Below are 27,659 nucleotides of genomic sequence, written 5' to 3' on the forward strand. Positions count from 1 at the left end.
TGGCTCGTCTTGAACCTCCACCTCTGTCCAGAGAACCCACAATTCATGGCACTGTCAGGACCAAAACGCACTTCCCAGGAGCACCCCAACCAATATGGTGCAGAACATTGTCATGCACCATTTCCCAGCTCACCAAAATGCAGGATGTAGAGTGGAAAATAAAAATTCAGCTGGATAATATATATGCATATTATTGTAACCTTCTGCCTGGCAATCAGAATCACCAAACCTAAGGCAAATACACTACCCTACTTTCTTGCAAATCAACCTCAAGGGGGTTTTCCCCCCCCCTTCAAGGAAAATACTTAAGATATATTAATGTAAAATTTGAATAAGAATTGAAACCCTAAAAGCACAATTCTTACTTGTCTATTTAAAATATGATAAAAATCACTCTTTAATTTAAATTAATCCACACTGGCTCAAATGCCTTCATTTTAAGTACGTGTCTATGATTCTGGAACTGTAAATCTACCACAAAGCATTCTTCCAAAACCTTTGGTGAGCTCAAAGGAGAAAGATTTATGCTAGATAATATGCAAGCAACATTTCACTCACCTATCAAAACAACTGTTCCCCCTGCTGGGGAATAGTGTTATGCAACAGTAAGTTAATTTCTTATTTCAATCCTGTAAGAGGTGTATTAAGAACCACCTAAAATCAGAATTACTTCTTAAAAGAATTGTATTTAGTATTTTCCATGAAATTCCAAAATGTTTCTCATGGATAATTCTGTAACATTTACATATTTTAAATACACAGGAGTCAAAGGAGTAAATAAATAAATAAATTTAATACACCTGATAACTACAAAACCAAATTGGAGTTAATAATTCAGTATATATCACACTATACCAAGTGCCGCTTTTTGCCTGAGATTTTTGAGGTATATTAAATGTGATATTGATTTTAAAAATTATCTTCCTTATATTCAATTATTTCCACTCATTCTGGTAGTGAGGACGAGGTATAAAGAAACACAGGAGCAAACTGCAACCTTACAACGTTCTTCCACTGGTCACACTCTGGTCTTCCTTAAACTTAGATAAATTCAGAGAAAGTACAATGGTCCACAGCACTCCAGATTTCAGTAAATGCAACTAATCTGTGCATAAAGGCCTATATTTATTTACAGAATAAAAAGGAGACATTTAATTCCCTTACAACACAAATCAAAACAAAGATGGATTTTTTTTTTTTTTATTACCCAGATCCACCTAACAAAACAAGAATTTACTGGTTGGCAGAGCCTCTGGTGTAAAGGTACATCTCATAACAGCACAAAACTGTAGTTTATTAGCCAGACAGATCTCCTTAAAATGATTATATCTGTTCCAGAGATACACAAAACATATCTAATTTGTCTTTGGCCTGATCTCCAATAACATATTTCAGGCACAAGGATAGCCTTTGAGCTTCTTTTTAGTAAGTTATTTTTCCCCTTTGTGATCGGTAATAAATCAATTACTAGTATTATTTTTTGGTAGAAATAAATGTATTGTAAGGTAATTCTGTATTGATTTGAATGAAGAAATATGGTTCAAAAATCCCTTCAAATATATTGATACTAACACTCATGACACTTTTAATAAAACATTGGGTTATGGTTTGGTTGTTTTGTTGGGGTTTTGTTGGGGTTTTGTGTTGTTTTTTTTTTTAAAGTAAGCTCGAAGGCAGAATGAAGTTAAATAATATGCCTTCATTCATACAGAGCTGTTGATAACAAAATTCAGAATTCAACACTTAGAATATTCAGACCATTAGAAAAAAATTCTAAGTTGTTTAAGTTTTAAGATCTTGATCTAAGGTCTTTTAAAATGCTGTACACATCAAAACAGACCTTTCACTGATTTGAGGAGCATAATATCAGGTCCTCCAAAGATTAATGCAGATAATGCCTTTTTAAAATATTATTCATCAGTGTAAACAATTTAGATACAGACAGCCCAAACTAGGAAAAAAATGTTTGCATACAACAAGTATGCTAAATTTTATAACCTTGAGCCTTATAGCACTACACTGCCAAATAACTCCCAAATGGAGATACAGATCTTTAGCAGCACTAAGAGCTTCAGTCTTAAAAACTGAAAAATAGAAAGCAACTGATATATTTCTTTTTAAAATGGCATTATTGATCATATTGACAAAATGAACAGAGAAGAAAATAAACAAAGAAAACAGTAAAGCTCCAGCTGTTTTAGAAGACAATAAAACATGGGGCTGACCAACTATATAAATTTCCCTGAGGCACAAAACACACTTTAAACAAGAGGCCACACCTGAACCTGCAGAAGGGTGGAAAGCAGTTATCTTTATATTTCTCTGTTTAAAAGGCTGTTCTAGGAACTGAACCACATTCTTAAATAAAAAGATTGAGTCAGCAAAATTTCATGCCTCTCCTCCTCCCAGCAAATTAATGCTACAGCTCACAAAAGGATGAAGCCTGGGTTTCTAAGTTGTGTCCTCCATCCTTCACACTCCCCACTGCTGCCACAGCTTCAGGAATTATCTGGCTTCTCTAGACCCTTCTACAGTACTTTGCCACATCCCTTAATTATTGGCTGGGCAAAAGGCAGCCTATGCTGTGTTAGACTGTGATCTCCGAAGACATTTATTAGCTGGCTAATGTCCAAATGCTTGTCCATATCATCACCAAGCCTATCTACCCTGTTAACATGAATTGAACTGTTACAGCCCCTCTCTCAGCAGTGGTACTTTATCTATATTTATCTGTTCTAAGCAGATGTAGATTTTCACAGACTTCCTCTGCTTTTGTCATTTCTCTCTTCCACCACAACAAATTTGACTGGAAAGGTTAAAACTCCTAGGAAGGAAGAGAGAGATATTGAGTAAGTAGGCTGGCAGACAGATGCACAGCAAGCATGCACAAAATCCATCTCCATAGGAAATCTGCCTTAAATATAGAAAAATAACATCTATTACCACCGTTAACTCTTAGAAACAAACTTCCAAGATGTCATTTTGACTTAACTTTACCTGAAAGTATCTGTTATTCCCTTACAAATGTGAAGTCACTTATTAATTTGGTGCAATATAATTACAACAATGAGCACAAGCAGAATAAGGTTAATTTTTATATTTTAAATTGTTTGTTTAGGGCCTCCATGGAAAACTCACCTTGAGAAATGGAGTCATAAACATTAATCCCCCTGACTGTGCCTGTAGCCTGGTTCTACCTGAGCGGATGAGATCAAATTGCATTTTTAAAACACTGAAGAATCATATGCCAAGAACCAACCCCTGTAGCACAGTCAGCATGTCTCTGTGGACACACTAGGGAAATTTATAGAATTCTTCAACTACAGTATTTTCTGAACAATTTAATCAAACTGACCTAATACCCTGGAAAGAACTGAACAATTTTTTCCATTACACAGCATGCAAGTCCAAACCTCCTTGTAAATAATCTCCAGTGAATCAGTTAGCTGGGTACAAACATTTCAAACATCAAAACACATTCCAAACTTTAAAACTCTACTTTTTAATTTGTTGTTATTTTTTCTTGTCAGATGTCTAAACAGTTTATCATTTTCACACACCAGATTTATGTTCTTAAAGAACATAAAAAATAGAAGATATGAAAGACTTCTTATGTGATAATATGTATGTACTTGTTATTATTCTACTCTACCATCCACATTCACGGGCATAACAGTAGAAGAAATCCAATGGCATTCTTTTTAAACCTTCCCAAGCAAAAAAAGTTAAAAATTTACAGTGCATGTCTACAGAGACAATTTTTAAGAGTTATGCAAAGCCTTTTCAGAATCCTGAAAATCTGCTTTCAGCAAAAATCACTGCATTGTCTTACTTATAGAATAGTTCAGACTGTAAATAATGCTGTGTATAATACTTACTACTGTGAGTGGGGTTACTGTTAACCACTGCTCTGGCCAGTATGGCTACTAATAAATTTGTAATTTATCTTCTACCAAAAACTAATTAAGCGTGACAACATAATTGTAAGAAACCATATAAAAAATTACTTTGCAGTCTAGAGGTTGCTGCAACTTAGCAATCTAGCAGGATAGGAAGAGTGTACAGCAATACTTCAGACAGCACTTACATTTACAAGTATGGTTTAGGAAGGTTTTTAAGAGTGTGAGACAGAGGTGATAGGAGGAATGAAACATGACCAGCATATTTGCGTTGTTACCTCAACTTTTACAGTACAACTACAAGGCAGTCCTCAAAGACTTCAGAAGACACCTCAGCTTTGTAACCCATGTTAAATACAACATACCCTGTGATCTCTGTATTATGGACTTTGGCTTCATATCAGCTCTGAGGAAAGAGAGTCATCTATCAGAGATACCAAGGCTGCCCATCAAGTTCTCACAAGCAGAATGTCTGAAATTTGATATATGCCACCATAAATGTGATTCTGAGTTAATACTTAATTTTTATTACTTATACTGAACTGTGGTCATTAAAACCAAAGTGCAATATTGGCTAAAACATACAACACACAAATTTTGCTCCCTAAAGTTTTGTCAAGAATTCTCATAGAAAAAACTTCCAGTAGACCAAATTGTAACTCATAAACAGTACTAACAACTGAAATCTAGATCCCAAAGTAAGTCTTAATATCTTTTTCTGTGTAATTTGATCTTCCAGACAGATGGTCTGCAGTGACCAGGCTACACATAACAAACCTGAAGGCTAAATTCTCAGAGTTTTAATATATAAGAAAGGTCCTACTGCTAGAGAATTTAATGTTACTCTGCCTGGCAGAGTAGCTCCTCTCTTCCTAGAAGCTATAATGTGGGATCTTATTATATCCACTATTCCCTACACCAAGTGTCATTACCAGAAAGGCTCCTGAATGTGGCTAGAACATCTCTGTACTGGCAGACTACATATCAACAGCTGCAATGCCATCGAGGGTAATGCAGAACTGGTCTGAACTAGCTAACCCCAGCTTGTATTGCTAAAAGCTTCAAAAACTCACCATACTGACTGGAGCAAATGTACAAAAAATTTAGCCTAGGTAAACAATTCTCTTGGAGTTTTCCCTTGCTGTGGTGTCTACAGGATGGACAGGCTCAAGGGTGTTGGAAGCTGGCAAGCAAAAAGCATAGTACAAACCATCTCCCAATAGAATTAATAAATGCCGTGCATACTTCAGTTTGGCAACACACCGTATAGGGTTCTTTACTCGTTTAATAAAAGTATAACTTGCTAGACAGCAATCATGACAGTCAAAATGATGAACTGAATCATAATCTCACTCATAACCTTCTAAAAAACACCCTTTACAAATAAAATTTGGTTTAATAAACAAGGAAATGAGAACACACTTTTTAAGTTATCCAGGGCTAGCAGTGGAAAAAAAAAACCAAGAAAAAACCACCTCGTTTTCTGCATAAAGCAAACCTTCTCCACCACACGCACGAAGCTAACATACACGTATTTTTCAGAGATGAGTATTTCTACAGCCATGCCTGCGGCATCTATCAGCAGATAGCTGGAAGCAAATCTGAACACACCTGAGAACCCGCCAATGAGAAGCCAGCACCATTTTTACTGTAATATCCCTATTTCAGGTTCTCCCCAAAGTCACCTCACGAAAAGTAATTTTATTTGTAAGTATGATAACGGCGTTCAAACCGGCCGCCACAGGCCTCGCGCGGAGTACGCCTGGTCGCCCTGGCCGTGCGCTCGCACTGCGCCCGTGAGGGAGGAGCCCGGGCCGAGGGGCACGGCACCCTGCGAAGTGGCGCTCACAGAGCGGGCTCAGCGGCGGGACAGGACGGGACGGCCAGGCCCCCACCGCGCTCTCCGGCCCCAGAGGCGTTGGGCACTGAGCGCCGCTGCCGGGGTCCGGGACCCCAGCGGCAGCACCGCCCACGCCGCACCTCCATGACGGGGGCGGAGCGCGCCGGGCTGTCCCCCCCCCCGGCGCGGGCTGGCCGACGGACGGAGCAGGCCCGACTGGGTGCGCGGAGGGACCGGCACGGTGCAGAAAGCTCTATATGGAGGCGAGTGGAAACGGGTTTCCACTGTTGGGGAAAAGAAGGCTCTCCCAGGACTTTACCTTTCCTGGAGCCCTCGCTGCTGCTGGCTGGGGGCTCCCCGGGCTCGGCGGCACCGGCAAAGGCCGGGAACAGGGCCATGTCTCAGCTTAGCGCCACTACTATCTGCCCGAACTGCCCCGCGGAGCGGCGGGCCAACATGGCGCCGCGGCGCCGAGCATACTGGGAGATGTAGTTCGTCCGCCCGACTTCCCAAAATGGCGGCGGGGTGCCCTCGCTGCTCCGGGAAGAAAGGCTTAGTGTTGGGGCTGCTGCGGGCGTCCTGCGTCCTTCGGGCCTCTGCGTATCTTGCGCCTGCCGCCGCCGCCACTAAGGGGACTGGAGGAAGGAAGTGCTGGGCGAAGAGGAGGGGACGGGATTTCCAGCGCCAACCTTCCCTTCTTCACCGCCCCGACTTCCCTCAGGGGGTTCATTGGGAGGGAGCAGCCGAGCTATGTTTCCTCGAGACTGGAACGCTCAGCTGTGGAAGGGAAGACGTTGTAAGAAGCCACGATTCCCTTCGCTTAGTATCCACTGCGTATTTGAAGGCACATCTAACCAGACACGGTTGTGTCTAAGTGAGGGCTTAGAGAAGAAATAATTTCTGGCAGTCAGTCAGTCCTTTATAAGCCTCCTGACCAGGGAGTTACCCATCATGTTGAATAGCATCCATGAGCCTGCCCTCCATAAAGGAACTGGAAAAATAATTTTTTATGCTTTTACACTTTGTGCCTTCTTGAGCAGGATGTTCCTCTTTTTAATTACGTATTGTTCCTTTCTGTCTCAAGCCCAGTGCCTGATTCTTGCATTGTGAGGAAAAATAAGCATCCCTATTAACTTCCTCTGCAAATTTTTATACACTGTTAAGACACTTCACTTGAGTATTCTCCTTTCTGGACTGAAAAGTCTTCCTTTTTTTCTTTGTATATTGAAGCTGCTCCATATTGTTCTCCTTGTTAAATTTCTTTAGTTTTTCTGACTCCTACACTAATACTGCTGCACAACCAGAATTTCATGTGGTTTCGGGATTATATGGAATTATAATGAATAGTTTCTTTTCTGCTCCTTTCCCAACACCTTCTGATCATTCTGTTTGGCTTTTGGCCTCTCCTGAGCTACAATGTCTCTTCAGAGCCCACTCCTGAGTGGCAAAAGATAATAAGTAACTATTGTGTATAGATGTTAGGATTAGCTTCCCTATACACACGACTTCACATTTACTGAGCTCTTTTTTTTTTGGTCATTTTATAATTTCTTTCTGAAATACTTCAGCAACCTTTCTCAGTCACCTTTCCGGTTGATTTTCCTGAATACTTTTCCACCACCTGCAGATTTTGTCAACTCTATGTTCGCTGCCATTTGCAGCCTTTTTGTAGAAGTTGAACAGTCAGATCCCAAGGAATCCTGCAGGTGACTTCTTTTAGAAAACTGTAAAACTATTTCTTAATCCTTGTTTTCTATCTTTAATTTATTATTAATCTATAAAATGCTATTCATTTTTATCAACAGGAGAGAAGAATATAAGTACAGAGAGAAGAGGATTCAGAACAAAATAGTGGTCATGGACACTGATACTCTGGAAGTCATCAAATGAGTGGACCCTGATTGCCAGCTTGGAAAGAATGGGCTTTAAAATGTATTCTCACATATTGATGTGGAGCAACGTCTTTGTTCAAGTCTGTTAACATCTATCAAATTTTGTAGTAAAACATTAGAATGTAGAAAATTCAGTATGTAATATATAGAAGTATATATCTGTCTAGATCTGATACAGAAGATAGGGAGAAAAAATCTGAAAGAAGCACATTTTTGTGACCAAACTCTGAGGAGAGAATTAAAAAAAAAATCTTGTCACATGCATATTTATCCTTTTTCCTCAGAAGAGAAAACTTACATAATTATTCCACCTGAACAAGCATTTGTCTTTCTGTCTGCCTGGCACAATTCCTCCAGGTAGTTTTAGAACTTGTGACCAATTTCAACCAAATGTAACAGAAGGTTACATGTTATTACATTACAGCAAGTTACATGAAAACAGGTGGCAATGCAGAGCAGGATTTTCAGTGGGAGGGAAACTCTAGTCTGCATGCAGTTCATATGGGTAGTCTAACCTACTGGGAAAGTTGAGTCAGAACTCTCTCGCTTATGGAAATATTTGTTATAATCTTATTTGGGTAGTTATTGAAATCTGTAAATGTGTTTATTCTGCATACTTCTGGGAAAACTACAACCTATCTATAGAAAATTATTTCTTTCCCTATTCTTTTACAAACCAGACTCAAAGCCTTTTCAAGATACTGATGCTCTTGATGCAGGATATACTAAATGGATTTCATAACAAAAGCATTCAGTTTATTTGCTGAATGTCATTAGTCACCTTGTCTCTCAGCTGCTCATAGTGATGGTAGCTAACAACTTCTCAGCAAAGAGAACATGGAAAATGTGCTTTCTGAGAGTAATGCAAATGACCAAAGAGAGAGTATATAAGAACCCTAAATACAGATTTATGCCCTGCATCCCTGGAAATTAGCCACAATTATGGATAAAGAGATTTAAAAATGGTGTTGTTATTGTTGCCGTACATATATTACTGTGACAGCAAAAAACCTCCCCACCATGTTTAACACTACCACATAAATGCAGGCAATATTTTCTGTTATCACAGGATATATTAAACTTGTTAATATAACTGGAAGTCAAACTTGTGTGAATATTACTTTTAGATTATTGCATTTATTTGTACAAGTAGTTCCTATTTATCATTAGTAGAAATTGGCTATGTAGTAAAATCTTCTGTGTTATTTCCTTGACTTACTGAGTGAGCAATGCCCGTTCTGATGAAATGTAGTTTTCTGCAGTGTATTTAGCCCCATATTTTTAACAGGTTTTATTTTGCAGCTTTTGTCTTAGAACTCTGCAAAATGCATTTTAATAATGTTATACGAATACTTTACTAAGCCTTTACAGACAAAAAGTATTATAAATAAATTGTTTGCCTCAACTCAGTTGAGCCAAGCCTTTCCTTAGGGTTTAGTGAAGAACCTGACCAAAACATCTCTCAATGTCTAGAATAAAGTTACCTGAAACACTCAGCACTGTTTCTTCAGTTCTATCCTAATAACAGCAAACCATCAAGCCTTTTACAATACGGGCAAAAACCCAGCAGCTGTATACAACTAGAGTTCCTTGTTAATAAGAAGGAACAAACTAATTAACTAGGGGAACTAACAAGTTCCTTACTTAAGAACACTCTAGTCCACATTTTACATTCTATCTACCTATTAAACATATTAAAGTCTGGTATAGTTAATATTTTTTATCAATAATCCATTTTAAGGCTTTTTCTTCTTTGGAAAGCCTTACAGTGAGTAGTGTACTGAACTGCCTAAGCAGATGTGAGATTGATAGTTTTCAGTAGATTTGGGACTTGAGTTCTTTTGTATATTTTGGCAAAAATCATAACATATTTAGGAACAGAAAAAACCCTCTCATCAGGTCCATAACATTTTCTTTATTACAATAAAATTGTAGTAGATATTTGTGAATCTGACTTTTGTGAAATGGGTGCCATATGAAGCAGTAGTCTGGGGCCCCTCACCAGGGCCTGAAAGGCCACAGCAGGCCAGTTTGGTTCTTGGCCTCACCAACTCACACTTTGCTCTGTCATGCTCTCCACACCCTAACTTTACAGCCTGTGACATCATGCCTCTCATATCTTTCCATATTTGCTGTTGCTTCTCTAGACTTTCTACTTCCTCTGTAGTAAATCCTGTAGTTAGTTCTTCCTTCCACTCTGATGATCGAGGAACTCCTGCTTGGAATAAGTTCATCTCTTTATAAGATATCAAGAGACCATCCTCTTTACAAAGGAGGGTTTGTTCTCATATGCAAAAACTTACAGAACAAGCCTTATAGTACACTGCTATAGATGGTGTAATTTAAAGCATACACAGTGGATACCTTGAATAAAAGCATCAGAAATAAACCATTTTGAGTAAGGGCTACATTTTGCTCATTTAAAGAAATAAGAATCCCTAAAATATCATAAAATTTTGTAAGACTGTAAGAGCAGAGGTCACATTAGGGAGGACACGAAATTAATTATAACCACAGAGCTGGAGGGACACATATTTACATGCACCTTCTTTGGCTGCCCTGAATGACCCCTATGGGATGCATTAGCAGGCTTCCACCTCTGTGCGCCACCAGCCTTTTCAAACCTCGTTGACCTACCTTGTGCTGCCAGCATTGTGTGATGATGTACTTGTATCATAATAAGAACGCTTATGCAGCTCACTCTAATAAGAAAATATGTTATTTTAATATGACACATTTAGCATGTTCCAACAGTGAGAGGAACTGGGCAAATGTAAAAGGAGAGTGCGATAGCTTTACCTCTGTGCAGTGAGGAGCACAATGGGGTTTCCAATAACACAGGTTCCTGTTCTGAAGGCATGCCAAGTTTCCAGCCTTCCTCTACATTTTCCCAGCCTCTTCTCAGGTTTCTTTCACTAAGAAATGCTTTTGTCTATGCCAACACTACTCAGATGTATTGTGATCTACTGAGTAATTTTACCAAAGGCTAATTTTTTATTGAGACCCTCTCGGCAGGCAGAAATGCAAGAGCTCCGGTTTCAGCTCTGCTAGGCGCAGCACACTGCTGCTGGGCTGTAACCTCAGCACTGTCCCATGGCCAGCCTCACCAGGAGAACAATGCGGAAGAGATGGTCTCCTGCAGAAGCATCACATGTTTGGGACTTTAATGATGACTGATAAGGTCCCCATAGCTATCTTATTTCCTCTTTCTACCCTGCTGTGAGGGTGCTGTGTGGGCTGACAGGTCCCAGGGGCCAAGAGCTGCAGGGGCCAGGACAGGAGCTCCCCAGCGGGGAGCAGGGCACCGGGGCAGCCCCAGCCCCGGGCATCGGGCACCTCCCTGGGGACGAGGACAGGCCGAGGCCAGGCTGGGCCGTGGGCCCGTGGCTATGCCCGGCTCGGCAGGGCCCATGGCTGGGCAGGGCAGGGCTGTGGGGAGCTGGAGACCGGCCCTGCTGGGGTGACGCTGGGGCAGGGGCTGAAGGCCCTGGGGGGGCCTACGTGGGGTCCTGGGCCCTGGGCAGGGTGGGGGAGACTCTGGGGAGGCTGGCAGGGGTGGTCAGGCCTGTCCATTTTCTTAGGGCCATGACACCTTCATCACACTCTATTCCCCTTCGAAGCTGCTGTTATACTTCCCACGCCTTCACCCTTCCCACCTCTGCCGGGAGAGGACTGGCCACCCCTGAGTCTGGATGTAGCTGGCAGCCACTGCTGCCATGTCGCCAGCTCTCTTCCCTGCTTGCTTTCTTTCCCAGGTAACCAGATTCATGCTGTGAGCATCAGGCGTGACATGGCTGGGACATTTCACAGAGAAAATGATGTCAAGCCCTCCATCATCTCACACTTTGCTGAGAGAAGCAGCTCAAGAAAATGACTTCTAAGAAAAAATTCTTCTTAAATTACTAGATATTATTCATTCAATCCTCAAAACTGACAGATCAAAAGTGAACATAGTTCGCTACAAATGTATAATAATTTCACATCTGTCTTTCAAAAGCACTCCTAATGTGTTTTTAAAGGAAAATGAGGTGACTCTTATTTAGCAACAAATTCCAATTACTAGATTTCTCTTAAGTTTTTTATTATCTATTGTATTACACACAGAGTAAGTATTCTAGGTGAGAATATTGTATAATACTGCTATTAAATTTGATGTATCATATTTTACCCTCAAAGTACCTATTTTGCAGGTCAATATGTATATGCTTCCTAGAGTCTTTTATACAGACATTTTGAAAATTACATTATTGCTCATTGAAAATATGCAATTCTACTGCCTGTAATAAATAATACCTGAATAAAATCTTAGCAGTTTAAATTATTAATAAAACAGGGATATAAAATTACATAAAAGTGGTGCATTTTTCCTTCAACAGATAAAATTAAATAGAAAGTAAACATATATAAGTTGATCTTATTCAGAGACACCTTACTGCTAATATTTTTACAAAGGTGTCAGGCCATCTTTCTAATGCTTCAATAAATCTGGTGATTTATTTATTGATCCAAGTTCTATCTGTGAAATCTCCAGTTATGGTAAGTTTACTGGGTAATCAAATGCTTGCTGGGTAGATCAGCTATTACAGGTATGTTTGTGATGGACATATGTAATAAAGATAACTGGTTCAGTTCAGATATACATTTTGATTCTACAATTCAAAAACCTAAAGGAGATTTTTGCACTTGATTATTTGAGGTGTATGGTAGAGCTGGGCTTGAACTTTGAACTAAAACCATGGTCAGACTGACTCTGTATGCATGTATGAAATATGTATTCACTGTTCCATAATACAAAACAGAAACAGCAACCAAATTAATATGAAAACTCTTTGTTTCAAAGCCATACCTAGATAGACCTATTAGGTTTTTGGAGATAAACCTAGACTTGTAAAGTATTTTAACTTCTGCTGTACACGCATGTATCCATATGTGACTATAAATCTGTATCTCTATATAGATTACAATAATGAGGATTTTGGTATTGTTCCCAGTACATTTACTGAGAATTTTGCCATGAACAGAACTACACCCAGAAGAGGAAGGAGGTATTTTGCAGACAGAAGGAGAGCATACTGTTTGCTAGAAGTACCCACTAGCATTTTATGCAAGCTTTCATAGGACAAAGACTGGAGAATTTTAAGAAATTCTGAATTATGAGAACTTCCTATGTATCTAAAGTCATACATTTTTATCCAGTTTCTTTTTGTAGAGGAACAGACAAGGAGTTCGATTCCTGAAAAAAAACCAAACCAAGCAACAAAAGCCCCACCCTACCTACACCTTTATTTTTGGCCTATATTTGTATCTTGTACCCTGGTGGCCCAGCATCCTTCTTTTTCAAACAACACAGGAATAGATCTTCCTGTACAAAAAAAGCATTTGACATCTTTTATTCTCAAATCAAAACAAGTAAGTGTTACATGCCATTCCAAAAGAAAACATTCAACTTATTGCAGCATTTTGAGGTGGCTTCGTGGCTTCATCATGCAGCCACAGGTGGAGCTTCCAATTACTCTAATTGGGGATTTTTTTGGTGTCTTGGGATCATAGGATCAGATGTTTTAATTTGGGGGAGGGGTAATACCCCTGATGAACCTTTCAAAATGCAGCCCATGAAACACAGTTAGCGTGCTTAAACAGTCAGTATGTAAAAAATAAATAGGGTACACTGTCTAACAGACATGATTTTCCATTTTCTATTGCACTTAGCAATTCTTCTGCATTCTCCCTAGGTTTCATTATTTCTTATGTAAAATCCATGCTAATTTCTCTTTAGACTTTTGCCCCAGATAACGTTTATCTAGCCATTTATCCCTAGTTTCTAACCTTTTGTGAATACAGGTCTGGAAGAGATGGTCTGAGTCACTGAGTTCAGTCTCCTCTGCAGAAAACCTTACCATGTGAGGTTCATGTATTCCATTTTGAAATTTGTTGGGCTTTTCAACCCACAACTCCTGTTGCAAGACAGGTCCAGAATCTCAGTTTTCCAATGCTTAGAAACCTCCTGTCTTCCTCCTTAATTTCATTTATGCTCTGTTTGTATCCATCTGTTTCTGGGCCAGCATTTTCCTATGGCTTAAAATAGCTGTTTGCTTCACCAGGGTGCTAACCTGGATGTAATCTATACACAGACAGTAATCATACGCCACAGCCTTTCTTCCACTATCAAGCAATTTTAAAATTTTGTAAGATTGGTTGCTCAGTCCACTGAATTTTTTGCACTTTTCTCAGTTCATATTCTGAACTAGAACTGTATACAGTATTCCAGATGCAGTTGTACTCTACAGAATGGCCTACCTCTCCTTCTCTACTGAAAATATTCTACAGCCCTGCATGTATCATTTAGTTGGCTGAATAATACTAGTGGCTCATAATGACCGTGATCAATAATTACACTCAGGCATTTCCAATCTATCACTTCCCCTGGATGAATTCCCCTATTATACTGGAAAATCTTATTATTAATCCCTAAGGACACAGCCTTGTATTGTGTATTAAATTTAACTGTACTTCTATTACTCCAGGCTGCTAGGTCACCTGTTTTCTAGGAATGAAATTCTTAATATGGCTCATTGTGAGCAAGGCCTCTCAGATTTTGCCATCAGCAAGTGTAATTAGCATGCTCTCATTTTTGCGCCATTGCCTTTATTAAATAAGATTGAGCCAAATGCTGGTACAAGGAGCCCCACTTGAAATCCCTCTCTGGTCTCAGAGTGCCCTTCCCAGCACAGTCATATCATCATCCCTCTTTCAGCCATTTCTTTATCTAATTTACATTTCTCGTGCCATTTCCTATTTCAACTAATAATCTCACATGTACTACGTTGCCAAGTGCTTTAGTGAAATAAAAATCAGTTGGATCTACCAGGTTTCCATCCATGAAAATTCTGCTGCCATTAAAATACACTCATGATCTAACTTCAATAAACTTGGACTGCATTTTATCCCATCTTCTATTTATACCATAGTGTTCATCATTTTCAAAATTTGTTTCAAAGCTTTGTGTGCTATTGTAGACTAACAGAATAATCTCAAATATATTAGATGTTTATAAAAGTGAAGCTTGCTATATAGCACTACCGCAGTACAACAGATGGATTAAAATCTCTACCACAAGCCATAAAACTTCATGCCCTACTTCCTTCATTAGTCAGTAATACTTCCCCATTTGAGCAAGCTGAGTTCTCCTAGCTTAGCTTCCATGCCATGGTTCTTTTTACTTTGTGTATATTCTCTTCTAACAGCAAACTTAGCTTTGACTTCCTTTGTACATCTTTGTTCTGAAAGCTGCAAAAATTACTCATTAGGCTGGGAAATGTAGATAGATTATATATAATCTCAGTGCTCTGGGGCTCCCCGTTCTTTTTGTGCTAGTTGCAATGTACTACCTATGACACTAAATAGTCTTTTGCTTTTTGTTTTACTCTTTGCAAGATCTAGCTCTGGGTTAGGTTTGGCAAATCTTCCTTGAGTCCTGCACGTCCACATCTCCTAGTCATAGCTTTCTTCATTCATTCATCTCCCTTCTCCGTTCCTACAGACCTTTTCCTTGTTTTCACTCTGACTGCTGAGGTGGTTACTTATTCCACTTCCATACTTGGAATGTAAATTCCAGGCGGTTTTTGCATCTCTTAGGTAGATAAATTCCAGACCTCAGTCATGTTTAAGCCTCTGATTTATTTGGTCTATTCAAATACCTCAATTACTATGTCTAATCTACCAATATTTGTTCTTATGGTATTAAAAAACCCTCCAAAACTTTAATTGTTGAAACAGCTTTCTTCATTCTTCCATTTAATTTGGATTTTTCAACCAGGTGAGGATGGAGAGGGCACCGCTCTGTTTTTACTTTAAAGGCAACCAACTCTCTCCCCATCACTACTACCCACCTAAAATTAGTCTAAAATGGCATCAGCTTGATCCCAGTAAAAAAAATGTTTTGGTTGCCACTTGCACAAATATCTGGGCTGTGCTGGTATTAGTAGCTCATGTTTTCCACTATACATTTGTATTTTTTAATCCCTCTTCAACCTTGTCAGAAATCTTCCTCATCCCCACGTTTCACCAACAACTGAGCTGTGATGCTTGCAGGAGATTTTCCTTTCTCCAATCTCCATTTGTGCTGCAAAATTCCATTAATTCAGCTGCCATCGAGATTACAAACTTTCCTCCAGTTTTGTAGAATATTTAAATTTGTGAATAATATCACATAGGTATCCATTACTGGTATTGAAAAGTTTTATTACCAGACAATTTGTATAATGCTTGAGTTGTATGCAATGTCACCTCTCTGACAGAATGCTGTCACTAGACAACTGATACATTGAAACTAGTTGATGTATACGCAGTAAAGAAAAACAAAACAAACCTCTACAATGTACTGAACCAGAATACTGCTGCCCTGAACGATTACACTGTTTTTCAGCACATTGAGGATTATTATACCTATAAAAACACCAACCTAACATACTTAATAATGGATGGCATCACTAAATCACAATAATATATTAACTGGGACTAATCAACTATAAGCTATTAAAATTAAATTGTTGATTTTCCATTTCCCAAAGAAGCATTTCCAACTTTCAACCACTGCCAGGTTGTGGATCAGATTATTTTTTGCTGTCCATTGTTAGAGGAATTATGAATTTGCAGAGGAAAAAAAATAACCTTCTCTACTGGTCCAAATGACACTACCGATTAGCCAGAAGCTGGAGAGTTTCTGAGAGATTAAATATCAGACAAGGTAAGCCAATGTGTCTAGCTCAAAGGAAAAATTAGGCATGTCTGATCCGCAGCACAAGTCCAGAGACAGATATGTATATGACCACTGAGATACCTCTCAAGACGTTTTGTTGCTGAACTTCTGAATACAGAGAGTCCTTCCATTAGACTAAAAGGAGAGCAATGGCATTTACTACTCATCTAAACATATCTTAACATCTGCTTAGCCATCTGATAAATTATTGGTGAGGTATATGTTCTGGTTGTATTCCTAACATGTGAAGCCATAGTTCTGTTGAAACGAATGTGAGCTTCTCTGCACCTCCATTCAAATAGATTAATTCCTCACATGGACCTGATGGATGTTGTTTTCATAGGTTACCTTGCTTCTGACCATAGATTTGAAGAAAAATAGTTCATTTTTCTATTTGAGGTTTGTGAGGAGGCAGGGTAAAATACAAAAGGAAGGAAACATTAACCTCTATCCAACTATGCAACCTCTGGAAACCTATGAGGCTTGATCCCAGAACTTTATAGGACCAAGGTTGCTCTTGATTTAAAATACTGGAACGGAAAAATAATTAAAAGTTCAATTCAGTATTGTCTCCTACCCTCTTCAAAAAAGTGAAAAGCTCTGCTTTATTGAGGGAAAGTATTAGGAAAATTACCCAATGAAGTCTCAGTACCCCAAATATATTATTGCTCTTGATCAAAATCCACCAGAGAAAGAATTGTGAGGAACATGTAGAAATAGGAATAAAGTCTTTCCCTAGAGCAATGTGAGATCACGTGAAAAATAATTACAAGACAGAAAAGGGTAAGAGAGTCAGAAAAATGTAAAACTCTACTGAATTTGTATAATTTAGTATTATTTGTTAAAAATTTCCTGTACAAGGGGAAAAGTATCATTTAAATATGGAAAACCTCTAAAATGCTTCAGTGACAGTTTATTATTCCATCCACTCTACTTTGATAAACAGCCTTAGTCCATTAAATTCTGTCTACTCTTTTCTTTATTATCCACATTAGATATGAGCTGTTCTCTGTTTAATTTAGCCTAGCAAATACTTTAGGTTATTTTTCCAAACTAGTAATCATATATAAAAAAATACAGAAAATCCATATAGAAGTAAACAGAAATGCAGCTAACATAGAAATATGTACCTGACCATATTTATGTAATTTATTAATGGCTAAGAAATTATTATTAATGTTCATTAGTATAACCAGAACAACTTCATTTATCTTTAAAGTATAGCCAGCCATGGTAGACAATCTTGTACTGGAAGTGATAAAACACTGCAGCAGTATTTCCCAGGAATCATAACCATTGATTCCTGATGTTTGGGACTGCTCGAAGTCCTAAAATCCAAATAACACTAAAATGGTATTCTACCACCTTTGCTACCAGAAGGGTGCCAGTGAGTTTTAGAATGAAGTACTTCTTTTGAGCTAAGCATGTTGCCATTTTGATGAAGAAAGCACACCATATGCTTAAATCAAAAAATTCTGGCACTTGCACACTGAAAGGGGAAGCTGCACTCCACCCCAAACTATGGTACGGCCTTTGGCAGACGCACACAGTAGCCTTGTATGAACTGTGGAATCTCTAAACACTGTCAAAGCAGCCTTCGTTTAGGAGGAGCTGCATAAAGCAGGCTCTGCTAGGTTCGTCCAAGTTCATTTATAGAACACTGTACCTTGGTTTTGTGAGCTGGTATTCCAAATTTGTTAGCAACCAAATCAGTAACAATAGACTGGAAAGGAAAAAACCTCAAATGTTGACATTATAGAAGTGCTTGAACAGCCATAATCCTTAACAGAGGCCCTGTACTAGAGTACCACTACTGAAATATGAACCCTGAAGACTTTAAGACCTAGTCTAGAAATTATCCTATTTTAAAATGCTAAGATCAGGGTTTTCCTTTGGCTGCTAGAAGTAATTACTTTTTATTGCTATTCCGTAAATAACTATTTCAGGAAGGTAAATTAATCGGACGAGCAGTTGCAGACAGGCCTGGAGATAAGCACATTCAGACAATCAGCACAATAAGTTCAGCAAGTTGTCAGGAACATAGGTAAGTTGGGGAGGGGTGCAAGGAGAGACTACAGAGGAAAGCAGTGAGAAATGCCAGAGTTAGGAAATGAGAGCTGCTGAATGTCATTTGTAAATTAATGGCTGTAGCCAAACAGAGAGTTTCCTGGTAATAGAATTTGTTCTTCTCGAGTCAAGAGGAATACAGTATTTTCTCTGTTGTTCAGGGATCTCTTTCCCTGGGGTTGCCAGCTGTGTTTTGATAGCCAGACTGGGTGGGAGATTTCTCCAGTGGCAGATTCTGACATCTTTCTTCCCTGTTGAGGAAACAGCTCAACAGCCATAAGTTCCTTTGCTTGTCAAGGGAATTTCTCTGCTCCTTGGCAAAGTGCCTGCCCTGTATTTATTCCCTTTGTTTGGATTTCTTTTCCTTTTCGATGATGTTTTCGGCACACAGCTATCATATCTATCATATCTATCATATCAGACCTATCATATGCCACTCCTAGAAGTGACTTCTGAAGCCTGATGATCATCTGTCTCCCCCCACCCCGTACCATTTTCCTTCCCCACAAGTGGGGTGAAGCAAGAGAAGGCAGCACTAAGGACAAGCAGGGGTTGATTTCTCCGCAATTTCTGACCCTGTGACACCATGCCTGCGGGGCAGAGAGCCCCCTGCAGCCACTTTATTTGTAGCCTTTTTCTCATTGAAGTCGCTGACAAAGATGACTGGGAAACCCGAGGCTCTATTGTTTTTAATTCCCAAGAAGCCATAAAGTGCACCGTGGTATGCGGTTCAGTGAAGCCATCCAGTTTTCCACAAAGTACTGTGTGTGGTTTGTAATTTTGCAGCCCTGCAGTTTTCTAAGTGGTGGTTCAGTACTAAAACAAAGAGAATACCATTTTCATGTGCTAAAATGAAATAATTCTATATATTAATGGCATTCCTAAATTATTTTATTTGCAGGGAAGAAAAAGCCTTCCCTCAAATCTCCAGCTACCTACCAACATTTTTCATTTTTTCAGATTTCACCTTCTCAGAGCAAACATGTTTGGCGATCTTTGAAGCACTGTTTTGTTTGAGATTACTCTTAATTTACAATGGTACAGCTATTAAAATCAGTGAAATTATAGCAGTGTAGCTGCCCTGTGGCTACTGTTTCACTATAAAAAATGGCAACAGTATCTTAAAGCCTTCTAATACCCCCTCTGCCCCTCAGGTATGCCAAAACAATTGCTTGTAGGGCTTCTTAAATAAGGCGTATTAAAAGGTTGTCAGCACTAAGTCAAGGAACAGATTGGATTAAAAACAAAAAATTACTAGCTAGCACAGCTGAATGGGTGGCATGCCACAGACAGAAGAGGGAACAAAAAAGAGAAGTGGGAATACCTCAAGCTGATGCTGCTGCTTGAACAGCAGTAAGATAGCAGCCTATGCAAGATCCAAACTGAGAGCAGTCTTGTAACACCCATTGAGCCAATTCTCAATTATTTATGGTTAGATTATCTACACTGCAGATTACCCATGCCACAAATGTAAAACCAACTTGCATCCAGCATAGCTGTTAGCTGAGGCCCACCACTGTTCAAATGTCTCTTGCAAGACTGTGCCTGGCCTGGAAAAAATACATGCACCTTCATGCAGAGCCAGAGATTATAAATTCTGTCGAACCAAAGCTGCCTCTGAAGAAACAGCTGAGGCTTCTCCTCACCGTGTTCCCAGAACCAGGAGTGATAGACAGCATGCTGCAGTCACACCTCACCGCTTCCCCTCAGAAACAGCTCAAACCCAGCTGGGCTTCAGGCCAACTGCCGCCGACTTCATGCGAGGCAGCTGAAATGATCCCCAGCACACGGGATTATGGGAGGCCCTTTAGGTCAGGTGAATACAATACACATGCCCGGATCCAGTCTGGATATCTGATCCAACAAACTCTCCTACAGGGAACTAAGGAGACAGCACTGAAACATCAGCAGCAAGAAGCCTGGGCAGATTCTGGAGGAAAGTATGGGAGCAGAATGAAAAGGCCAAAATGTCATAGGTGACACCACCAGTGAGGCATTTACACTATAAAGTATTACTTGCAAAAGAAAACAGGAAACATTACAATCAGGAGTAGGATGTTGAGAAGCATTCCATCTTCGGCTCAGCTCCAGCCTGACTGAGCTGGATGACACAGAGGATCCAGCTGAAGCTATAAGGCAACTATTTCTTGGTTGTCTGTTATAGTGCTAACACAAAGCTTGCAAGCACAGTACTTTCCTACAAACTACAATAAAACAATCACCTCTTGGTGTGGAAGTACATTTTACCACTAGACAGTAGCTTTGCAGCTAATTATTCTGTATTATTTATACTGCACCATAAATGTGTTTGCCATTTTACATTATTTTAAAAGAATATAGTTTGCCATAGAAAAGCAAGCCAACTTCCAAGTGAACACAAGTATTTTTACTCTCATGCAACAGCTATCACTTTGCCTTTAATGGGTCATCAAAAATTTAAAACTAATTATCTTAATTCTTTGCAAATATTCGGATAAGAGGCACAATTTCATGGAATTTCATTTTTTTGTGTGTTTTGTCTGGCCCATATAAGCAATACTGATGAAGACAAATGGGCTGTTGGCCTGTTCCTACGTTGCAATCTTGTGTGATATTATATTCTCTAGTAATTCCAATTCTTTTTGGCCCAAAGAGTTGGTCAGCTTTCCACATCTTTAAGGTTGTTTCCAGTAGGAAAAAAACTGATAACATTTGATATGATCCCCTTTATTTAGGAAAAATGGGCACAAGATCCTGATTTGTGGAGCACAAAGAAATTCAGATGAGTAGAAGCAATTTATTTACCTGTAGTTCTCACACTCTCTGTAGGCAGCTGTATTCTAAAAATCTTCCTTCCAGCATTTCTGATGCCACACAGAGAGAACTACAGCAGCTTCTGGATCACTTCCTCAGTTCTGAAATAATTTCTAAATCCTCAGAAAACCAGCTGGACTGTTTGACCCTCCTACTGTCTGCACCTGCCTGTGACCCAGTGTAAGTACAACATTTTCTACTGCCCATTATCTAAATCAAAGTAAATTTTATTTGTTTCTTGCACTTTCTGAATGGAAAGTGGCTCTCATAGCCACTACTTTGAACAAAATGGTTGAACTGTCCAATGTCCAACACAGTAGCATGCTCTTCAGACTTCATTTTTTTATATTGTCAAACAAAACCCTTTAGAATTGCACAGAATCTCTTAGCTTAGCCAGATATCACGGGCAATCCCATGTGGCCATCCACCGAAGCCAAAAGAATTACTGCGGGGATGGATTTGGCAGTACAGCATTTTGAACTGAGTTCCCTTAAGCAAGAAATCAGCACAAATGTACAAATCTGGCTGTGTTTGAAGGTTCTATTTTGCAGCCATCTGTACAGGCTTTATTGTTAAACAGGATAAAACAAATTCTGGACTAAATGATACTCCTCTGTATATGCATTTAGGTTAAAAAAAAACAACAACACAGAATTAGGAAAGGTGAAAATAACTAGAAAAAGCTGTTTTGAATTATTAGAAAACCCAGAAAACGTTATGTTTGAGTAAAACACTAAGCATCCATCTTAAGACATGTTGACACTGCAAATCAATGTCAGAATCCCAATATTATTTCTTAAGCCAAAAGATACAGTCAGCTGAAGGCAGTTTACTGTGTGTTGATTTCTCAGACAAAACATGAAAGCTGAAATGTTGCCTCCTTTGTAATGGTACATAAAATCTTGTATCATTTTTGTAGGAGAAGTAATGATGTACTTGATTACTGTTTGCCAAATCAATGAGTAATTACATGGTGAAACATATTGCTACAGAAACCCACTGAGGTCAAGAACCGAGTAAATTCTAAAAATGCACATGAATAACAAACTACCCGGAGCTGCTGTTGTTCACAATAATTCTGGAAGCCTTATTATTACATGTCATGCTTCAAATTTAAGAAAATCTCTTACTGTTACAGTTTAGAATACAATCTTTTACGGGGACAGACTGTCTCCTGTTACCAGCAGTGAGTACTTCGTTCAAAGACCTACCTGATCTTGCCATAGCTGTAGAAAGATACTGACCCAGTGAATCTCAAGCCTGATCCAGAATAGTATTTTCTATGTATCAACTTCTGAGCTGCCTGTGCCATCCCTGCTGTTTGGGAGCTGAAGAAAGCAGGGTGGATGCCAATTTCAGTTACTTTTTTGCCACTTTGCTTTATCAGTAACAACCATTTTAAGGACTAGGTGCATAAAAAATGACACTGGTTTATAGATTTTTTCCTCAACATAGCAACTCAACTATGTTTTCACCTCTGCAGTCAGAGTTTATTTTTAAAATGCAGCTTTGCATAAAAACTTGATCCACATTATACTTTCACTCCTATTTGGAACCAGATTTTGATCAATTTAAGCAGGGGAACAGAGTGAGGGTTTAAGCACTGAAGAGCTCTCAGATTCAGACAAGATCAATAATCCTGTTAATTAGCAACATTATTTTTGCTTTTTTAACACTCTTTAAACTGCAAGGAATGACACAAGCGGCAGCTACATACTCAGCTGAGCTGTGGAGCAATCACCACCACAAAAGTAGTTCCAAGCAGCCACTAACCATTTACACTGCCAAGTCTCCCTGTGTCTCCGGTATGCTCTGGCATAGAGCAGCTACTCTGAAACAGCATGTGCAACCCAGGAGTAAGCTCCTCTGCACCTGGAGTTCTGTATGATCAGCAGCTAACACTAACCAACTGGTGGGCAGTGCCTTGCTCCTGTCCAGGCCAGCAGCTCTTGCCCCTCTACTGTCATTGCCCCGATGTAGAAGCCCAGTTATAAGCCACCTTTCCCAAGACTCTGGGAGCAAGACAAGGTAGGAAATGTGACATGGATGGAGTGGAGGTGGATGAGGGAACAGAGCTGCCTTCTTTTTGTGGAGATGAGGGAGGCAAATTCAAATTTGGGGCTTCAATATGTGATGCATCGACACAGGTACAGAAGTGGCCTAATGGGTCAGGTATGGACACGTATCTTCCTGCATATCCATGCAGACAAGTCTGGGGACAGAAGTCTGATGTTACCAGTTGCACCAAATGCTTGCCCCTATCCAATGGATTACGCCTGGGATCCCCTGCTCTGTATCAGTCTGTTTTGCTGTCATGGAATCTATGCTAGGATAGATAACAAACAAGTTAAAAGTTACACCCAGGAAGTTAATTGCATGCTGTGACCTATCAACACACCCCCACAATGGAAGAAGGCTCAGAGCTGTAAACTCCTGCCATAAAACCTGTGACAGAATTAGTCAAGCAATTAGAGCAATGGGGTACTATAGAGAAAACTCACCTGCCATATAACAGCCCAGTACAGCCTTTTAAGAAACCAGAGAGGATATGGCACATGACTACTGACTGTAGGGCTTTAAATAAAGCAACTGACCCTTTAACAGCCCCTGTTCCCAGCATAGCAGATACGAATGTGTTCTTCTGTGGGTGGGAGTGTTAGCTACAAAAGGTACATATGGTCTTTATGATCCTGATACAAGAGCAAGACAATCCACAGTTTACATTTACTTGGGGTGGAAGACAATAGAGTTGTATTGCCTACCCCAAGGTTTTAAACATGGCCCCACCATTGCCCATGCCATGTTAGCTAAAGAGCTAGAACTGGTCATCCTCCTACCTGTAGTAACAATTTTGCAATACAGAGATGATACTCTGACTGGAGGACACGATGAGGAAATGATTCACCGAAGTATGAATGCTATTGTGCAGGATTTACAAGAATTAACTATTAGTGTTCCTGACTTGAAATGGCAAGGACCAAGTCAAGAAGTTACATTTTTAGGTGTTATGGATAGGAGGACAGAAAACTGTTCCAGAATCTGTATTAGCAGAGATAAAAAGCATTCAAGCACCTTCTGATAAAAACGAGTTATGAGCTTTCTTAGGAACTTTTGGGCTTTGGAGGTTACACATTCCTGGATTCAGTATTTTAGGGGGATCTCTACAATTTGCTGAAGAAAAACACAATATGGAATTGGGAACAAAATCAACATGAAACATTAAACGATTTCAATGATGACATTTTACTAACCAATCCATGGGGGACCCATTAACCCTGCACACCCAAGTACATTTCATATAGGCGTAGGTTATGAGGCATATCAATGGGGATTATGGTAAGAAGATGTGCACAGTAAAAAAGCTTACCTATTACGTTTTGCTCTAAATCGTGGCAAGGCTCCCAGCTACACTCCCTTTGAGAAAGTGCTGTTAGCTGCATGTGAAGAGCTGCTAACTACCAAGCCGTTAATTTAAGAAAGGGCAATCAAGTTATGTGTGCCCTTTCATATTTCAAAACCAGTTTTAACTGGTAAGCCGTTACCCTTAGTGGTAGCTCAGGAAACTGCTGTGCAGTGATGGGCCTTGTATATATTTCACCAGGTGACAAGCGATGGGATGAATAAAGAAAACAAATGATCTGGGAGTGCAGAGCGAATTGGGATGCCTGTTGAATACTCCCATCTGCCCTCCTCTCCAATAACTGATGTGCCGCCATGGGACAGTAAGACAAAAGAATTTTGGTTCACAGTGGCTGGGGAACTGGGGGAAAAACAATCAGCAAGTAAATGGTAGAGACATATGGGGAGAAACACACTGGGAGATTTATGATACAGACCAACCTAAGTGCATATCCACAAGACACGTATCTGCCCACCAAAACCTAAAAATCCCGAGGTGAAGTGGTATCACATGGCTGATCATTTGGCTAAAACAAATGCATTGCAAAACTCAAGCAGAAAAGGCTAGTAAGTGGTTACAGGAATGGCTAGCACACACTGGGAATTATGATTTATTTCAATGAGCTGCAAGGAGAGGATGGCCTGTGACAAAAGCTCTGGCAATACATATTGTAGACATGTGCCTTTTTTTTTTCAAACAATGGTACAGTACCTGTCAAAAGGACAACAGTTTGCCATTCTCAGGGAAAGTAAACTACTTTGAGGAACTCGATAAGTAGATTATATTGGTCCTTTAAAGCGAACTCCTGAAGGCTGGAAATACACCCTCACAGGTTTAGAAACAGTGGTGTAGGGAATGTGCAGCCCACCCAAGCTGCAACTGTTCCAGCAATCATTGCTGGTTTAAACCAGTGGTTTGCTACTTTTCCCATGCCCAGAGAAATACAATCTGATAATGGATCACGTTTTAAAAATAAAGTTTTACAAAAGAAAAGGAGTATGGGATTCTGTAGACACTACAGGGAGTAAGTTAACAACAACTGGGGCTTGGATTATGTCCAAGACCTACAAGTCTTCTTTTGCAGGAAAATACGGGGGTTACCTTATCATCATGGGAACACTGACAATGAGGACCTATGCCTGAGACCCATCTCTATCAGGTTCTGCCTTTTCACACTGCCTTTGGAACAGCTCAGGCATTCCAGCTTGAACATCTGTTGTAACCCAACTTTGAAACTAGTTACAGGAAGAATACTGTCTGCATTAGCACAAGGTCAAGGACTGATAGTAGGTGATAATGTTACACTAATCCTAAGATCTAAAATGAACGTGACTTTAACTATATGTAATACTGGATGGGAAATCGCACTTGATTTTAACAACAAAATGAAGTAAGTACTACAGACGTCTAAGGCAACTAATCGTACCTTAATGGCTCATAAGACTCAAATTGTAAACAATGAGAACCACATAATAACATACAGCAATTTTTCTATAAACACTTTTAATAATCAGTAGGAAGTCAACGTGAATGGACTAAATTAAGATGCCACTTGTTCCTGACTGTGTATCTTATAAAGCAACCAAAACACCTCTTAACAAAGGTACTCCTTTATTTAATGCAATTGCGTGATGGATGAGTGCCCATGATTATGGATCCAAAATTACTGACAATGAGCACACATTTGAATCTAACTGACGTAAGCATTAGTGCATGGAACAAGACTTGTGCTGAATACTGTGTCCCTCTGTGATTCGTGGCTACAAAATCATACACCAACAGGACACAGAACTAAAAGAGGTATCACGCAAACTTTGCCAGGTGGAATTGGTACAGGATCAGGAATACTGAAGTCATTTGATACTGAAACTCTAGCAAAAAAATTATTAGTATTGGAAGAAATAAAACCTTGTGTAACCAGAATGACTGCAAGCTGGCTACCAGCAGCTTTACAAACCTCCATCCGAGACTGGCAAGGCACTGGGCACCTTTAGCGACAAACTAATGTATTGCTGTGGTCCCCATAACTAACCAGCAAAACCATACCACAAGAAGCCAGCTCTGCTTTATCTTGTACTCTATTTCAATTAACTACTATACATCAGGTTAATCAGATTAGAGTAGCCGTTGAAAGTAGTCAAAGACAAACCTTAGAACCACTATTCCCTGCCTTACTGAAAGACAAATTCAAAGGATGATGGCTAAAACTGTTGAGGGCTCTTATGATAATGCAGCTACAGAGAAGTTAATATTCCAGTTGCTAGGAATTGGAGAGATGAGTGCTACTCATACAAAAAAATCATACCCTTATGCCAATTTGCTCTCATCCCTATAGTCTTTAACAAAAAGATGTAGATACCTATAGCAGCAGGAGATTGTTTGCATTGTAATACACATGCTGTTTATGAAATTAGTAAACACTACACCGACTGGCCATCAAGCTGCCCTACCATGCCTGGAGCTCCAGAATTATGCAGTATGAAACACTCCTCTGGTATCCGCCCCTGGCAGCATGTCTACAGTAATGAGATACAAGTATATGGCAAGTTTTGGATGTGCGTGTGTTTCCACCTTCAGTACTAGTACTATCCATGTCAAAGATTATGTCAATTTTGGACGTGGCAGCATTTGCTGTTCTAATAGGGCATATATTTTTGACCAAATGACCAATCAGATTTACAGGTTAACTTCTTGATGGCTGAACAAAAGATGTCTTATTTCACACCATTTAAGATGTCAGTAACATGTGGAGTGACCTTTGATCCACAAGATGACTTTCTCAAACAAAATGCCAAGGTTACGCAACATCTGTCTGAAATTAGAAAACGTTTAGATGAAAGACAAGTAAAACTGGTATATGATAATAATGAACTGATTCATTTAGTGAAAGTGGAAACCAGCCTTATTGAACATTATTGGTATGGTATCTTTAAAGGTTTGCTTTAAAGCTACCAAGGTACTGAAACTAATGTTACAACCTATCCTTGTATTGTAACCTCAATATTGACT

General features: G+C 39.5%; 1 protein-coding gene and 1 long non-coding RNA gene across 4 annotated transcripts in view; one reads left to right on the top strand and one right to left on the bottom strand.

Moving 5' to 3' along the window:
- NRDE2 (NRDE-2, necessary for RNA interference, domain containing) overlaps positions 1-6,188 on the bottom strand; it is a 32,901-nt gene extending 26,713 nt beyond the window's left edge. For both annotated transcript variants that reach the window (XM_075103699.1, XM_075103700.1), the window contains exon 1: positions 6,059-6,188. In XM_075103699.1, coding sequence (XP_074959800.1) covers positions 6,059-6,137 — 79 coding nt within the window. In that variant the 5' untranslated portion in view covers positions 6,138-6,188. The remainder of the gene's footprint in view (positions 1-6,058) is intronic.
- On the top strand, positions 5,743-8,730 carry LOC142061961 (uncharacterized). 2 transcript variants are annotated; one of them, XR_012662321.1, is made up of 3 exons: positions 5,743-6,002; positions 7,367-7,445; positions 7,545-8,730. It is a non-coding gene; the product is annotated as an uncharacterized LOC142061961 (long non-coding RNA). The 2 variants fall into 2 exon arrangements; XR_012662320.1 differs by having other exon boundaries at positions 5,922-6,562.
- Positions 8,731-27,659: the final 18,929 nt, after the last annotated feature.

Source organism: Phalacrocorax aristotelis, chromosome 9 (genome assembly GCF_949628215.1).
Source record: "Phalacrocorax aristotelis chromosome 9, bGulAri2.1, whole genome shotgun sequence".
Lineage (NCBI taxonomy): Eukaryota > Metazoa > Chordata > Aves > Suliformes > Phalacrocoracidae > Phalacrocorax > Phalacrocorax aristotelis.